At 40.5% G+C, this 16573-nt stretch overlaps 1 protein-coding gene across 4 annotated transcripts in view; it reads right to left on the bottom strand.

Moving 5' to 3' along the window:
- LOC118390864 (glucocorticoid receptor) overlaps positions 1–16573 on the bottom strand; it is a 90558-nt gene that overhangs the window by 11761 nt on the left and 62224 nt on the right. For all 4 annotated transcript variants that reach the window (XM_035781570.2, XM_035781568.2, XM_035781569.2 and 1 more), the window contains 3 exons: positions 14050–14076; positions 2578–2694; positions 816–1094 (listed from right to left, as the gene is read on the bottom strand). In XM_035781570.2, coding sequence (XP_035637463.1) covers positions 816–1094; positions 2578–2694; positions 14050–14076 — 423 coding nt within the window. The remainder of the gene's footprint in view (positions 1–815; positions 1095–2577; positions 2695–14049; positions 14077–16573) is intronic.

Raw genomic sequence — 16573 nt, 5'->3', positions numbered from 1 at the left:
CAGGGTCCCTGCTCATCTGCTTGGACGTGCCTTAGGCACGCTGAAAGGAGGCATGAGGACTGCAGATGTGGCCAGGGCAATAAATTGCAATGTCCGTACTGTGAGACGCCTAAGACAGCGCTACAGGGAGACAGAACGGACATCTGATCGTAGTGATGCCTCAAGCACTGAGATGCAGTGCCTTAGACCGCTGCGCCACTCAGGAGCCCCATAGAGACTAAGATCGGGCAGTGTAATTCCAATACATTGTATTGCAGCCATGTAGTGACCAGATAGAATGTGCAGCACACCCTTTGACTCGCACAGCCAAGTCAAAGGGTCGCCAAATGTGACTAAATGGTTGCAGTCTGTAGCCCTGAAAGTGGCCTTTAATTGCAGTTCAATTGTCTCTCACTGTTGACACTTCAAAAGTGGAAGTGTTGAAAGTCTTTTCAGATCATATTTGCTTATGTAAGATTTCTCCACAAGTCCTTCCCTTCCATGCTAGCTGGCTGCTGGGCGAGACCAAGGCAGAGAGTAAATACTTGGGGGCGATTACCAAACCATGTGCCTTCTTTCTCATGATTAGGGGCTGGGTGTCAACTCAATCCCATTCCATGATCGATAAAATAGAAAATCATGAGATGAATTGAAAATATTATAATTAATTTGAAACATTTTGGATTGACTTGATTTAGACCTAGGTCATTTCCTGAATTCACCTGAGTTGAAACGGAATGGACCAAGCCTAGCACATTATGGTTAGTCAAATTAGTGCTACAATGGTCCCTGCTGTCTATGGTCAGTGTTAATGGAGGTGTACCAGGTGGTCTTACCTGGTAGGGACTTGGCCCACTTAACAGCTGAAACGACCTGCTGTCCGCCCAACCTGTTGAGGGTGGTCATAAGGCGGGTGGAGGTGTCGGGGATGGTGCTGTCGTAGCCAGAGTAAATGGCCTCTGGCTCAATGGCTTTAAGCAGGGACAGCATGGTGGGCACCAGCTGGGGCATGGACTTTGGGATCAGGGTGCAGGCCCTTTCATTAGGTGCGGGAGCGTTTGTCTCTGTTGTGGCCTGCTGACCTTTAAATCGGATCAGCTTCTTGTTTTTCCTTGCTGCAAAGACCGAGAAGAGAGAGCGAGAGAATAGAGAGAAGAAAGCGCTAATCAGTCATTTTCTCTGTTAACCCATAACACTCTAAGCCCTGTCTAAGCCAGAGGGTGGTGGGGGGTTCTACTAAGCTGTATGAAATTGTTTTAAGAAGGTCATACCGAGGATCATTTAGCGATTTGATTTAGAATTTTAAGACTCCTTGAAGTATTAAAAACAAATTGATTCAACAATTACTTTTCCCCTTACTGCTATTTGCCCATACACATGCATTGAATAACAGATTCACTACATGGACCAGATAATCCGTCCCAAAAAAATCAAAAGGAAATGTGTTCTGTCCTATATCTAAGAGATATAAGAAAGATCAGGAAACATTTGTTATTTAAAAAAATATCAAAAATATTTAACCCCTTATTTTCAGGGGGATTGTTTTATTATGCTAATTTGATTTCCGTGGGGGCGTGGACATCGACCTTAGAGGGTTATGGCTAGCTATTGTTTCCCACCTAACCTAGGTGGTTGACAGTGTACAGACCACACATACCCTATTCATAACAAAAATATGCAGCCTATAAGATGCTTTTTTCAGATTACCTCAGCTACAGTTTGTGCATAAAAGGTAGGTCATCCACATTGTGTTACGCTTCAAAAGGGTACAGAGTTCAAGGTTTTATTCATTGAAACGAAGAAACTTACTTTCTTGTGTATTTCTATGGGTCTTTAAATAGAGCAGCACAACACAAAAACAAACACAATGTATTTTGGATTTGTTTAAAAACTTTGATCGATTTATCTTTTCTGTTACAATATGTGCCGAATGCCTCCGGTTGTGAGGGTTACCATCAAAAATTATGTATTTTCCCCCCCTCCTTTTTTCATTTCCTCCATAAATGTTTCTATGGCAACTAAGAGCCTTTCTGGTACGTCCCCAGGTTTTGGTTGTCTGCTGATGCACCCGCATACGTCAATGTATTTTTTCCGCCCACTCTGATTCGTACATCTAAATCATTAACAATTTCATACCCTGCAGCACTGAATTAATGAACATATATAAATAACAAGAAGTGCATCAACGTGAACTATTGTCCATGACCATTTTTTGTTGTTGAAGTCCACAGTGGCAGAGGAGAGCTAACGTGAGCCTTCTATCTTTCTATGGCTCAGGGACATGAGAGGAACTGGGTCTGAGCGAATGATTGTTGTTGATCACTGGCTCTGACCCTTGTTTGAAACACTGGGCCAGAGATGATACATTAAGTTAGCTCATGTCAACATAAACTCTGGGAATCAAGGCCCTCTACTAATCACAACCTCTATAGGGAACAAAACATATAAAGCCCTGCCTTTCAGAGAGAACACATTCTGAAAATGTCCTCTGATTAAACTTTGCGGAATTAAACTATGCTTGCCATAAAACTGTGTATATACACTACACTTCCACTTATATGGGAACAATATAAATGTGAATGTGTTGGTGCCACTTACCTTCCAGGTTCATCCCTGCTTGGAGACACTTGCGGAAGCGGCACGCCGGACAGTTCTTCCTGCGGATCCTGTCTATGATGCAGTCATTCCTCCCGGCACACAGATAGTTGTGTTGTCCTGGCGATGGAGGAATAAGGTAATTACTAGCAAGAGGGTTGAAGATGATTAGCCCGAGCACTACAGGTTGCCACCACACCAAACACCTGTCTGACTAAACCTGCCGGCCACATGACATAACAGTCAGCAGCCAACACTTGAGGTGACAGCTCGTTCACTTTCTGTGGTTGACACCCCTCCACGGCCAGCCAAAATAGTAGCCTAAGTTTTTCTTAAACAGGGATGAAGAGATTTTCATTTATTCTTTTTATACTCTGCCTATGCCCTGGGTGTAATGTTTTTAGCTGTTGACAATGTGTCTGAAGTCAGATTAGTAGTTTTAAATGAGTGGGGGTTGATTGTTTGACAGAGCCTGGATAATGTCAGCGGAACATCATCTTTTGCCAGATGAACAAATTCCTTGAGGTCATACTATAATATAAGCAACACGTAACCAACTCATCAGTGGTCCCTTACAACATTTCACTGTTTTTAAAAAAGGACCCTAGTTAATCTATTAATATACTGATAACACTTTTAAAACCAACTAATAAAGAATACTTAATGAAACCAAATGCTACAGGACAATCTTCCTATTGATGTGAAATCTTAAAAAAAAAAAAAAAAAACTTTTTAAAATAATGTAGACACATTTAGTGAAAGGTAGTTGAAAATGTTTAAAGCCAAGCCAGGAACACAGCCAAAGCTCTGCAGAACAATGCCAACCTGGAACCGGCAACGTCAAATCCAGCTAACTGTAATGCAGTGCTAACTCAGCCTCTTAAGTCCAAATTCTGTTCACAGTCCCCAAATCCAGAACAAATTCAAGAATGCATACAGTATTATATAGAGCCCTTATTGCATGGAACTTCCTTCTATCTCATATTGCTCAAATAAACAGCAAACCTGGTTTCAAAACACAGATAAAACGGCACAACGCCTCTCCCCTATTTGACCGAGACAGTTTTTATGTATGCATTGATATGTAGGCTGTTTGCCTTTTTAAAAATCTATGTAGTTCTGTCCTTGAGCTGTTCTTGTCTAATGATGTTTTGTATTATGTCATTCTGTATTATGTTTCATGTTTTATGTGGACCCTAGGAAGACGAGCTGCTGATTTTGCAACAGCTAATGGGAATCCTAATAAAATACCAAATACCCCAAAAATTGGCTATATCGTCAAAAACATGTCTGGTTATGAATTTAAATTCAGGCACGTGGTTAAAGAGAAATTTCAAAATATTTCAACTTCATATTCATCATCTCCAGCACCACCCTGACACCAACAGATGTGAAAATGGCGCATTTCTATGTTTTGTAGAAAAAAACAGAGTATGTGTTTCCAATGACATGGATGTGCATCATGTGATTTTAACCAATTATGGTGATCATGAAATTGGAAACACATCTTACTTACTTAACTGTTTTTTTCACTACAAAACATAGAAATGCGGAAATTTCACAAACACTACATGACCAAAAGTATGTGGACAACTGCTCGTCAAACATCTCATTCCAAAATCAAGGGCATTAATATGGAGTTGGTCCTCCACTTTGCTGCCACTCTTCTGGGAAGGCTCTCCACAAGATGTTGGAAAATTGCTGTGGGGACTTGCTTCCATTCAGCCACAAGAGCATTAGTGAGGTTGGGCGCTGATGTTGGGCGATCAGGCCTGGCTTGCAGTCGGCTTTCCAATTAATCTCAAAGGTGTTCGATGTGGTTGAGGTCAGGGCTCTGGGCAGGCCAGTCAAGTTCTTATACACCGATCTCGACAAACAGTTCCTGTATGGACCTTGCTTTGTACACAGGGGCATTGTCATGCTGAAACAGGAAAGGGCCTTCCCCAAACTGTTGCCACAAAGTTGGAAGCACAGACTCGTCTAGAATGACATTGTATGCCGTAACGTTAAGATTTCCCTTCACAGGCACTAAGGAGCCTGAACCACGAAAAACAGCCACAGACTAATATTATTTACAGTTGGCACTATGTATTGGGGCAAGTAGCGTTCTCCTGGCATTCACCAAACTCAGATTCGTCCGTTGAACTGCTAGATGGTGAGGTGTATTCATCACTCCAGAGAACGCGTTACCACTGCTCCAGAGTCCAATGGTGGCGAGCTTTCCACCACTCCAGCCGATACATGTTAAATTTAGGCTTGTGTGCGGCTGCACGGCCATGGAAACTAATTTCATGATGCTGCCGATGAACAGTTTTTGTGCTGACGTTTGGAACTCTAGTGAGTGTTGCATCCGAGAACAGACGATTTTTATGCGCTACGCACTTCAGCACTCAACAGTCCCGTTCTGTGAGCTTGTCTGGCCTACCACTTCGTGGCTGAGCCATTGTTGCTCCTAGACCTTTCCACTTCACAATAACAGCACATACAGTTAACCGGGGCAATTTGACAAATTGACTTGTTGGAAAGATGGCATTCTATGACGGTTCCACGTTGAAAGTCACTGAGCTCTTCAGTAAGGCTATTCTACTGCCAATGTTTGTCTAGATTGCGTGGCTGTGTGCTGAATTTTGTACACCTATCAGCAACGTGTATTGCTGAAAAAGCCAAATCCAATCATTTGAAGAGGTGGCATTGTTCTAAAATTGACCCTAGAAATAGGACTGTTAGGATTAGGAGATCTGGAGAGACCGGGTCAGTCAATTACTAATATACTAATACTCTTAGTAAAAGTATTTATCTTCAATTCGCAATCTGTGGATTCTATCCGATTAGAAAGATTGAAATTGTAAGTTAAACATCACAGCATAGTTGAAAGATATGTGTTGTGTAGAAACCCGAAGTGGGTGGCCAGCAGAGATAGATGGGATGGGCTGAGGGAAGCTGAGGGTTGGGATGTGGAATTGGAGACAAGTCGGAGTGGAGTTTCTGGTGTTTGTACACATGCATATACACACACACACACTCTCATTCAAATAAACACATACAAGAACACACACATACATGTAATAGTGCCAGACATGCACACAAACATATACAGTTGGCATTGTTGTTATGATTTTAGTTGTCCTTGATGTCCTTTGTTCAAAATGTATTATTTTGTTTTATTATAATTATTTGCATTGTTATTTGCTGTTCTCTTCTGTCTTTTCCTTGTTTCTTTTTAGTTAATTATCTTGGTTGTTGGTGCATTGGGGGGGGTTCTTTGGGGTGGGGAATGGAATTAATTGTATTTTTTATTTTTATTCTTGGAGGGACGACTGTGGGAGGGGTCTCGAATGGTTGAGGGACAGCTATTGGAGAACAGTGGGGGGGATCTTGGAGGGTTCGGGTTCACGTTTTTGTCCTAGTGGTAGATCTGTCCATTGACCATTGCTTCTGTGTGTCGCTCTGAATGGGAATCTGTTGAATAACTGGTATGATGTAGTTGTTGAGCGGCCTCACTGCAAGTATATTGTATGTTTCGGATATAAATAAAATAATATAAAAAATAAGTGTTGAATCTCGCTCTTCTCAATATCTCCAGTGCTGCCCGTGGCAACGTCATTTTGCCGAGTCTACCTTTAAGAAGATAAATAGGCGGGGTTAAGCCATTTGTGGCTGTCGTAACTAGTGACAACTGCAGCCATGGGAACAGCAGCCATTGCAAACAGCAGTGCAAACAATCCACCCATAAACTAAACAAACAGTGCCAGCTGAATCCCAGAAGCATCCGCTCTCTAATCCCTTCGTCATACTATAAGCTAGTGAAGACGACTTGGCTGGAGGTGCGAGGCTAGCCCTGTTTGCCAGGCTACCTCCAGTCCTACTAAGAACATGATCAGGATGAATGGAAATAGTGGGAGATGGAAGAGGGACGGGAACTCTTGTTGGAAGCAATTGCCATCCAAACATTACTTGGGTGTCCTGTTAGTAAGAGAGCTGCTGTTGTGGAAATCCCAGGGGTGCGTTTATACACAATATCATGCTATGTCTTACCGTCAGAAAGTATTCACACCCCTCGACTCTTTCCACATATTGTTGTGTTAAAGCCTGAATTTAAAAAGGATTAAACCCCCATAACATCAACGTTGAATTATGTTTTTCCATCTTTGTACTAATTAATAAAAATGAAAGGCTGAAATTAGTCAACATGTTTTCAACCCCTTTGTTATGGCAAGCCTAAATAAGTTCACGAGTCAAACATTTCTTAAGAAGTCACATAAGAGTTATACTTAAACTAAATCTTTAATAGTGAGAGCTTTGCAATAGCGATGGCTGGTCGACAAATCACCGTTTCTGATGATCCGTTGAGAGCGGCGAGACAAAAGTGCAACGCTCTTTCAACCTACATGACGAACAACAGATATATAGAATGGGTCACAAGGTTAAGATTTGTATGAAAGATACCTATTATACATAGCAGACAGTATCTGCTGTGTCAACAGTTTTCATTGTATAGAGACCAGTGTCTGTCCCTCCGACTCCAAACTGGAGCCATCTCTCCCTGGTACGGTATAGAACAGAAACATTAACTCATGCTCTGGATTGCTCATTAGGTTTTATCACCCAAAAGACATGGCAAATCTCCTGTCAGTGTTATCTCCCAGAGGCCCATCCTCAGTAGAACACACACACACACACACAATAGTTAAGAATATTCTATTATGTTGAATAAAACAACCATGATGCAATTAAAGTATTATAACATAATCTTGCTACCATTTCCCCACACATACAATTCTCAGTCGAGCAGTGAATTTTAAACACAGATTAAACCACAAAGACCAGGGAGGTTTTTCAGTGACTAGCAAAGGGATCCTATTGGTAGATGGGTCAAAAAAAGACCTACATGGAATATCCCTTTGAGCATGGTGTTATTAGTCAAATCAAATCAAATTTTATTTGTCACATACACATGGTTAGCAGATGTTAATGCGAGTGTAGCGAAATGCTTGTGCTTCTAGTTCCGACAATGCAGTGATAACCAACAAGTAATCTAACTAACAATTCCAAAACTACTGTCTTATACACAGTGTAAGGGGATAAGAATATGTACATAAGGATATATGAATGAGTGATGGTACAGAGCAGCATACAGTAGATGGTATCGAGTACAGTATATACATATGAGATGAGTATGTAGACAAAGTAAACAAAGTGGCATAGTTAAAGTGGCTAGTGATACATGTATTACATAAGGATGCAGTCGATGATGTAGAGTACAGTATATACGTATGCATATGAGATGAATAATGTAGGGTAAGTAACATTATATAAGGTAGCATTGTTTAAAGTGGCTAGTGATATATTTACATCATTTCCCATCAATTCCCATTATTAAAGTGGCTGGAGTTGGGTCAGTGTCAATGACAGTGTGTTGGCAGCAGCCACTCAATGTTAGTGGTGGCTGTTTAACAGTCTGATGGCCTTGAGATAGAAGCTGTTTTTCAGTCTCTCGGTCCCAGCTTTGATGCACCTGTACTGACCTCGCCTTCTGGATGATAGCGGGGTGAACAGGCAGTGGTTCGGGTGGTTGATGTTCTTGATGATCTTTATGGCCTTCCTGTAACATCGGGTGGTGTAGGTGTCCTGGAGGGCAGGTAGTTTGCCCCCGGTGATGCGTTGTGCAGACCTCACTACCCTCTGGAGAGCCTTACGGTTGAGGGCGGAGCAGTTGCCGTACCAGGCGGTAATACAGCCCGCCAGGATGCTCTCGATTGTGCATCTGTAGAAGTTTGTGAGTGCTTTTGGTGACAAGCCGAATTTCTTCTTCTATTAATTAACTTATTAATTACACTTTACACGCCGTCACTACAAATATACATGCGTCCTTACAAACTGATTTGCCGGAGACGAAGGAAACCGCTCAGGGATTTCACCATGAGGCCAATGGTGACTAAAGCTGCAATATGTAATATTTTGGGAGAACTGACCAAATTCACATAGAAAGTGAGGTATAGTTCTGCCATTTTTATTCAAAGCAAGTCTAAGATGGTTATGGAAAATATATTTCACAGCGGTTAAGATGGTATAGAATAGAGCTAAGCACAGGCAAAATCCTAGAGGAAAACCTGGTTCAGTTCAGACACTGGGAAATAATTGAATCTTCAGCAGGACAATAACCTAAACACAAGGCCAAATATACACTGTAGTTGATTACCAAGATGCCACTGGATGTTCCTGAGAGGCCTAGTTACCATTTTGACCATTGTCTTGAAAATCTATGGCAAGGCTTGGCTGTCTAGCAATGATCAACAACCAACTTGACATAGCTTGAAGAACTAAAAAAATAATGCAAATATTGTAAAATCCAGGTGTGCAAAGCTTAGAGACTCACAGCTGTAATCACTGCCAAAGTTGATTCTAACATGTATTGACTCAGGGGTGTCAATACTTACATAAATGTACTTCTGTATTTCAATAAATGTGCTAACATTTCTGAAAACATGTTTTTGATTTGTCATTGTGGGGTATTGTGTGAAGATGGGTGTGAAAAAATAATATTGAATACATTTTCAATTCAGGCTGTAACAACAAAATGTGGAATAAGTCAAGGGGTAAGAATACTTTCTGAAGGCACTTGTTGGTATGATTGACCTTAAAAAATATATATTGTATTTTCACTAATAACACACATCACAAGAAAGGTAAGAAAAACAACCTTATTTTGATGGTTGCCTCTTGGATATAGGGGGCGCTATTTTAATTTTTGGATGAAAAACGTTCCCATTTTAAACAAGATATTTTGTCGCGAAAAGATGCTCGGCTATGCTTATTATTGACAGCTTTGGAAAGAAAACACTCTGAAGTTTCCAAAACTGCAAAGATATTGTCTGTGAGTGCCACAGAACTGATGTTACAGGCGAAACCCAGATATAAATCCAATCAGGAAGTGCCGCATTTTTTGAAACCGCCTCATGCCAATATGGCTGTGAATGAGCTACAAATGAGCTTACGTTTTCCACGCATTCCCCAAGGTGTCTACAGCATTGTGACGTCTTTTTAGGCATTTCCATTGGAGAATGGCTGTAAGGGACCATATGGTGTCTCCCAGAGAAAATCTTGCGTAAAATTCTGAGGTAACCATTTTTCCAATCGCTTCTTATGAGAAACCAATTGCCTCAACGGATATATTATCGAATACATATGTTAAAAACACCTTGAGGATGGATCCTAAACAACGTTTGCTGTGTTTCTGTCGATATTATGGAGCAAATTTTGAAAAAAGTTTGCCGTTATAGTTGAAGTATTTTTTGGTCGATTTCTCAGCCAAGCAGGATGAACAAACCGGAGCTTTTTCGCCTACAAAAATATTATTTTTGGGAAAAAAGAACATTTGCTATCTAACTGGGGGTCTCCTGAGTGAAAGCATCGGAAGTTCTTCAAAGGTAAATTATTTAATTTGGTTGCTTTTCTTATTTTCGTGAAAATGTTGCCTGCTGCCAGCAGAGCCTAGCATAGCATTATGCCATGATAAACTTACACAAATGCTTGTCTAGCGTTGGCTGTAACGCATATTTTGACAATCTGAGATGACAGTGTTGTTAACAGAAGGCTAAGCTTGTGTTTGAATATATTTATTTCATTTAATTTGCGATTTTCATGAATAGGAAAAGTTGCGTTATGCTAATGCATTTGAGGATATGATTACGCTCCCGGATACGGGTTTGCTAGTCGCAAGAAGTTTATTTTTTGTGGAACTGAAAAAAGTAATAATTTAAAACAGTTGAAATGTTTACAAATTAAATGAAAATAACTTCTGAAAATGGACACTCGAATTATAGTGATACAGTGCATTCGGAAAGTATTCAAATCCCTCAACTTTTCCCACATTTTCTTACCTGACAACCTTATTATAAATCAGATTAAATAAAAAATAAAAATCCTCATCAACCTAGACAAAAAAAAACAGGTTTCTAGAAATGTTTTCTAATTTATACAAATAAAAACAGAAATACCTTATTTACATAAGTCTTCAGACCATATGCTATGAGCCTCGAAATTGAGCTCAGGTCCAGCATGTTTCCATTGATCATCCTTGATGTTTCTACAACTTGGTTTGAGTCCACCAGTGGTAAATTCAATTGATTGGACATGATTTGGAAGGGCACACACCTGTCTATATAAAGTTGACAGTGCATGTCACTGCAAAAACCAAGCCATTTGGTCGAAGGAGTTGTCCGTAGAGCACAGAGACTGGATTGTGTCAAGGCACAGATCTGAGGAAGGGTACCAAATAAATGTCTACAGCATTGAAGGTCCCCAAGAACACAGTGGCCCCCATCATTTTTAAATGGAAGAAGTTTGGAAAGACCAAGACAGTTCCTAGAGCTGCCCGCCTGGCCAAACTGAGCAATCGGGGGAGAAGGGCCTTTGTCAGGGACGTGACCAATAACCCGATAGTCACTCTGATAGCGCTCCAGAGTTTCTCTGGGGAGATGGGAGAACCTTCCAAAAGGACAACTATCTCTGCAGCACTCAACCAAACCAGGCCTTTATGGTAGAGTGGCCAGACAGAAGCCACTCCTCAAAAAAGGTACATGACAGCCCACTTGGAGTTATCCAAAAGACACCTAAAGGACTCTCAGACCAAGAGAAACAAGATTCTCTGGTCTGATGAAACCAAGATGAAACTCTTTGGCCTGAATGCCAAGCGTCACGTCTGGAGGAAACCTGGCACCATCCCTACAGTGAAGCATGGTTGTGGCAACATAATGCCGTGGGGATGTTTTTCAGCGGTAGGGACTGGTAGACTAGTCAGGATTAAGGGAAAGATGAACAGAGCAAAGTACAGAGAGATCCTTGATGAAAACCTACCAGAGAGTGCTCAGGACTGGGGTGAAGGTTCACCTTCCAACAGGACAACGACCTTAAGCACACAGCCAAGACAACACAGGATTGGCTTCGGGACAAGTCTCTGAATGTCCTTGAGTTGCCCAGCCAAAGCCAGGACTTGAACCCCTTCTAACATGGAGAGGTCTGGAGAGACCTGAAAATAGCTGTGCAGCAACACATCCAATCTGACAGAGCTTGAGAGGATCTGCAGAGAAGAATGGGAGCAACTCCACAAATGCAGGTGTGCCAAGCTTTTGGTATCATACCCAAGAAGACTCGAGGATCTAATCGCTGCCAAAGGTACTTCATCAAAGTAATGAGTAAAGGGTCTGAGTAATTAAGTAAATGTGATAGTTTTTTATTTTGAATACATTTGCAAAAATGTCTAAAAAGTTGTTTTTGCTTCGTCATTATGGGGTATTGTGTGTAGATTGATGAGGATAATGAACAATTTAATCCATTTTAGAATAAGGCTGTAACGCAACAAAACGTGTATTAAGTCAACGGGTCCAAATACTTTCCGAATGCATTGTATGTCTGGTTTCGCAAACAATGTAAAGTATGTTTGGATAGGTGTACTCTAGAGCCAAGCGTGTTATTTTTTAATTAGAGGGTATCCTGCTATTGACACACTTGTTGAATTATACAAGAGAACGTAACAACAAGTCATTAATGAGGCAGTCTAGACAGCGCAGGTGAGTGCATGTAGGTTAGACAGAGCAAGTGTTTGGTGGATGCACCCCTGTTCTGTGGATGCAGACCTGTGGCAAAATTTGAGATTGTGTTTTTCTTTTTACATTGGATAAAAGTAGTGACTCAGAGCAGCTAGAAAATTGTATATCATACACTACAGTTGAGGAACAATGGGAAAGTATTTCTGCTTTGAAAGTTGATAAGCTTGTAACCTCACTTTTGAGAAAATGTTTTGGTAAACCTACTGTAAACCTAGCTCTTTGTCTATACCCATTTAGCATTGTTCAAACCATCTTAAGCCTTAGCCCCACCCATCTCTATAAGCATTCACATGTGAGGCCATGTACTAAACAACCAAAGTCTAAAGGCTGGTTTATACTACGGGTGCATTTGTAAATTCAATCTGGAATGCCAGAGTGCAACCTGGGCGTTCGTAAAATTCAGAGCGTTCATACTGGACGCTCTAGCCGAGGAGGAGGGTTGATCCGAGCCTTCTGACCTAACAACAGCAGTCAAGCTCCCAAGCTAACTGGCTAACATTGTCTAGCTTGCTAGCTACAGTACTTCCAGACATGGCACGATGGCAACACCCATCCGTAGCACGCGCTCCAGCAGGTGTATCTCACTGATCATCACTAAAGCCAACACCTCATTTGGCCGCCTTTCGTTCCAGTACTCTGCTGCCTGTGACTGGAACGAATTGCAAAAATTGCAAAAATCGCTGAAGTTAGAGACTTTTATCTCCCTCACCAACTTCAAACATCAGCTAACTGAGCAGCTAACCGATCACTGCAGCTGCACATAGTCTATTGGTAAATAGCCCACCCATTTTCACCTACCTCATCCCCATACTGTTTTTATTTATTTACTTTTCTGCTCTTTTGCACACCAATATCTCTACCTGTACATGACCATCTGATAATTTATCACTCCAGTGTTAATCTGCAAAATTGTAATTATTTGCCTACCTCCTCATGCCTTTTGCACACATTGTATATAGACTCCCCTTTTTTTTCCTGCTGTGTTTATTGACTTGTTAATTGTTTACTCCATGTGTAACTCTGTTGTCTGTTCACACTGCTATGCTTTATCTTGGACAGGTCGCAGTTGCAAATGAGAACTTGTTCTCAACTAGCCTACCTGGTTAAATAAAGGTGAAATAAATAAATAAAAAATATTAGAGAACAGCTCACTCACCCTAGCAGAGCTGGTAAGGCTGTTTTTATGTTATCCAGAGCATTGGTGACAGCAACTATGTTACTGGCAACAATTTATTCACGCTTCTTTTGTCAATGTTTACTGACACCGGCCATATTCAATGGGTTGTTGAGTGTTCGTACATCCGTCAGTTATTCTGCGATCTGGCACACTCAGGCGAGAGTGCTCTGAAATCGGAGTAGATAGCCAGGCAAATGTTTCATGTGCTATAATTGAGTTAATAGCTGATGGATTATAAAAAGTAATCCATTGTCCAACTGTGGCATTTATTACAATTGTTTCTAAAACCTTTTAACAATTTTGATGACCGTTGCTACTAACACATTCACAAAGACATTATCCAGTAAAAGCAAATAATGTGAAGTGCATTTTTTAAAATTTACTTGATCAAGTGCACACAAATCATTAGAATCATTGCAGTTATAACACTTTTGGGTTTTGTGCATAAATACATTTCTTAATTAACTCTCCTAGCGAAGTGATAATAGACCCATATTCCAAGCAGGAATTAAAACGGGATTTAAAGCCAAATTAGATTATGAATGATCAAATCACAAATTCATGCAAAGGAGGGCACAGGAGAGACTGTTGGTGTTTCATATTGCATATCAGGTCAAATCAAATTTCCAGTACAGTGATCCGAGGGACATTAATAAAGTAGAAGCATTATTAAAGGTGGGTTTTATTTACCATCTGTGTTTTGTCGTGCTCTCCATCCTTCACCATAGCGACATCAACCATAGAATGGGGGAAGAAAGAAAAATAACAGATATAACATCTTATTGCTTAAAGTACACCTAAGTATTACAAATGCATTTTTACAAAATGGTAAATATATTTTTCACTTGGTCATTTACACCAGTAAACGTTAAGTTGAATAATGTATACAATATGTTGAGATTATCCTTGAAATAAAAAAAATCATGCTCAAATATTGAATTTCACTATCTGATAAATCTCAAGGTTTTAATTTGACAAATGGAGTCATTTAAATTATTTTGAATACAATTAACACACTCACGTATGCACTTTCATGGGAATGAAATGGACAATGACAATAGGGGTAACAATAGCATTGCTGCCCACTTCAAATATTCAGAACAGTTCAATGGACTTCAAAAAGGATTGTAGTGACTGGTACATTGGTAGTGACTGTGGTAGTGAGCTTGGAATAACAATGTAGGCTACTTTAAAGCTGCAATATGTAACTTTCTGCGCGACCTGATCAAATTCACAGAAACGTTAGTTATAGATGTGTCACTAAGCAGCGGTAGATCGATTCTGTGTGCGCCATTTCTATGCTTCCCGTTCTTAAGTTTCGTTTTTGTGTCTTTTACTTTTGGATTTGTACACCAGCTTCTTTTTTAGTAGAGAGCGATGGCTAACAAATACATTTTAAGTTATTAAAAAATGATTTATGTGGTTTTCATGGTACAATGACTTTCCACACTTGCACCATACTTGCTTGTTTTGTCACAAACTGAATTTAGGCAAACTATTCGAATTTTAGCAACCACGAAATGGCAGAGCGATATATGCATATTGCAACTTTAAGATACCGTAATTTCTGGACTATTAAGCGCACCTGAATATAAACCGCACCCACTGAATTATTAAAAAATATGTATTTTGTACATAAATAAGCCGCACATGTCTGTCTATAAGCCGCAGGTGCCTACCGATACATTGAACCAAATTAACTTTACACAGCCTTTAAACTAAACACGGCTTGTAACAAAAATAAATAGACTAACGAAACACGGCTTGTAATAAAAATTAAAGGGTAGCCTACCAAGAAAGTCATTGGTCACTATCTTCCTCCTCCTGCGCACTGAAACCACTGAAGTCATCTCCTTCGGTGTCGGGGTTGAATAGCCTCAGAATTGCTTCATCCGATGTTGGATCGTTTTCATTGTTGCCCTTGTCACTTTCATCCGGAGGCAAATTCCCCGCTGAGCTCATGCTGCCCCTTCAACACGCAGCAGTCCAGCTTTTCGAAACCCGTTGATGATAGTGGATTTTTTGAGAATGCTCCACGCTGTCAGGACCCACTGGCAGACTTGACCATTGGTTGCTCTTCGCATGCGGCCCGTTTTAGTGAAGGATTTCTCCCCACTTGTCATCCAAGCCTCCCACTGAACACGGAGCACCACCTTAAATGCACGATTTACACTGATGTTCGAGTGGCTGCAAATACTTTGGGCCATCTGCTTTTCTTCCCTCTGAAAGCTTTTGTTGTCTTTTTGCACTGAGTCAGTTCCTCACGCTGCTGTTTCCAACGTCTTATCGACTCATTAAGGCCAAGCTCCCGTGCAGCAGCTCTATTTCCTTTTCCAACAGCCAGATCGATCGCCTTCAACTTGAAAGCTGCATTATATGCATTTCTCCATGTCTTTGCCATGATGAGGGTGACAAAATTACTACCGTAATCAGAATGATGGGAAGTTTGATCGCGCTCAGTTTTTTGGCGGCATGAATCTTGTGAAAGCGGGAAAAATCCATAAATTTGCAGAGTCATTGTATAAACCGCAAGGTTCAAAGCGTGGGAATAAAGTAGCGGTTTATAGTCCGGAAATTACGGTACATTAAAAAACAAAATAAACTGTTATACAATAGGATACAAACACACGTATTTACAGTTTCACTCGATTACCCCTTAACAGTTTACATTTTTCAGTGGTTAGAATTTTTTAGTAGATAGCGATGGCTATGAAAATAGCCAATGAATTTTTTCAGACTACTATAAAAACAAGGATTGACTAGACATGTCCCATAGCCTAACATGCTGACAAGACCGCTCGCGCACATTGTGATTTTGTACACCCACACCAGCCGCGATCAGGACACAAATGTTGAAATATCAAAACGAACTCTAAACCAACTATATTCAATTGGGACAGGTTGAAAAGCATTTAACATTTATTGCAATTTAGCTAGCTAGCTTGCTGTTGCTAGCTAATTTGTCCTGGAATATAACATTGGGTTTTTATTTTACCTGAAATGCACAAGGTCCTCTATTATGACAATTAATCCACAGATAAAAGGGCAAAAGTTAGTTTTGTAGTAATCGCTCCTCCTTCAGGCTTCTTCTTCAGACTTTATATGGCAGTTGTCAACCAACTTTAAGGTGCATTACCACTAACAACTGGACTGGAATGTGGACCTCAGTTCATTTTTCAATCATCCACGTGGGTATATGTTCCTAAAAACCAAT

Source organism: Oncorhynchus keta, chromosome 12 (genome assembly GCF_023373465.1).
Source record: "Oncorhynchus keta strain PuntledgeMale-10-30-2019 chromosome 12, Oket_V2, whole genome shotgun sequence".
NCBI lineage: Eukaryota > Metazoa > Chordata > Actinopteri > Salmoniformes > Salmonidae > Oncorhynchus > Oncorhynchus keta.
This window is presented reverse-complemented; position numbering and strand designations above follow the sequence as displayed.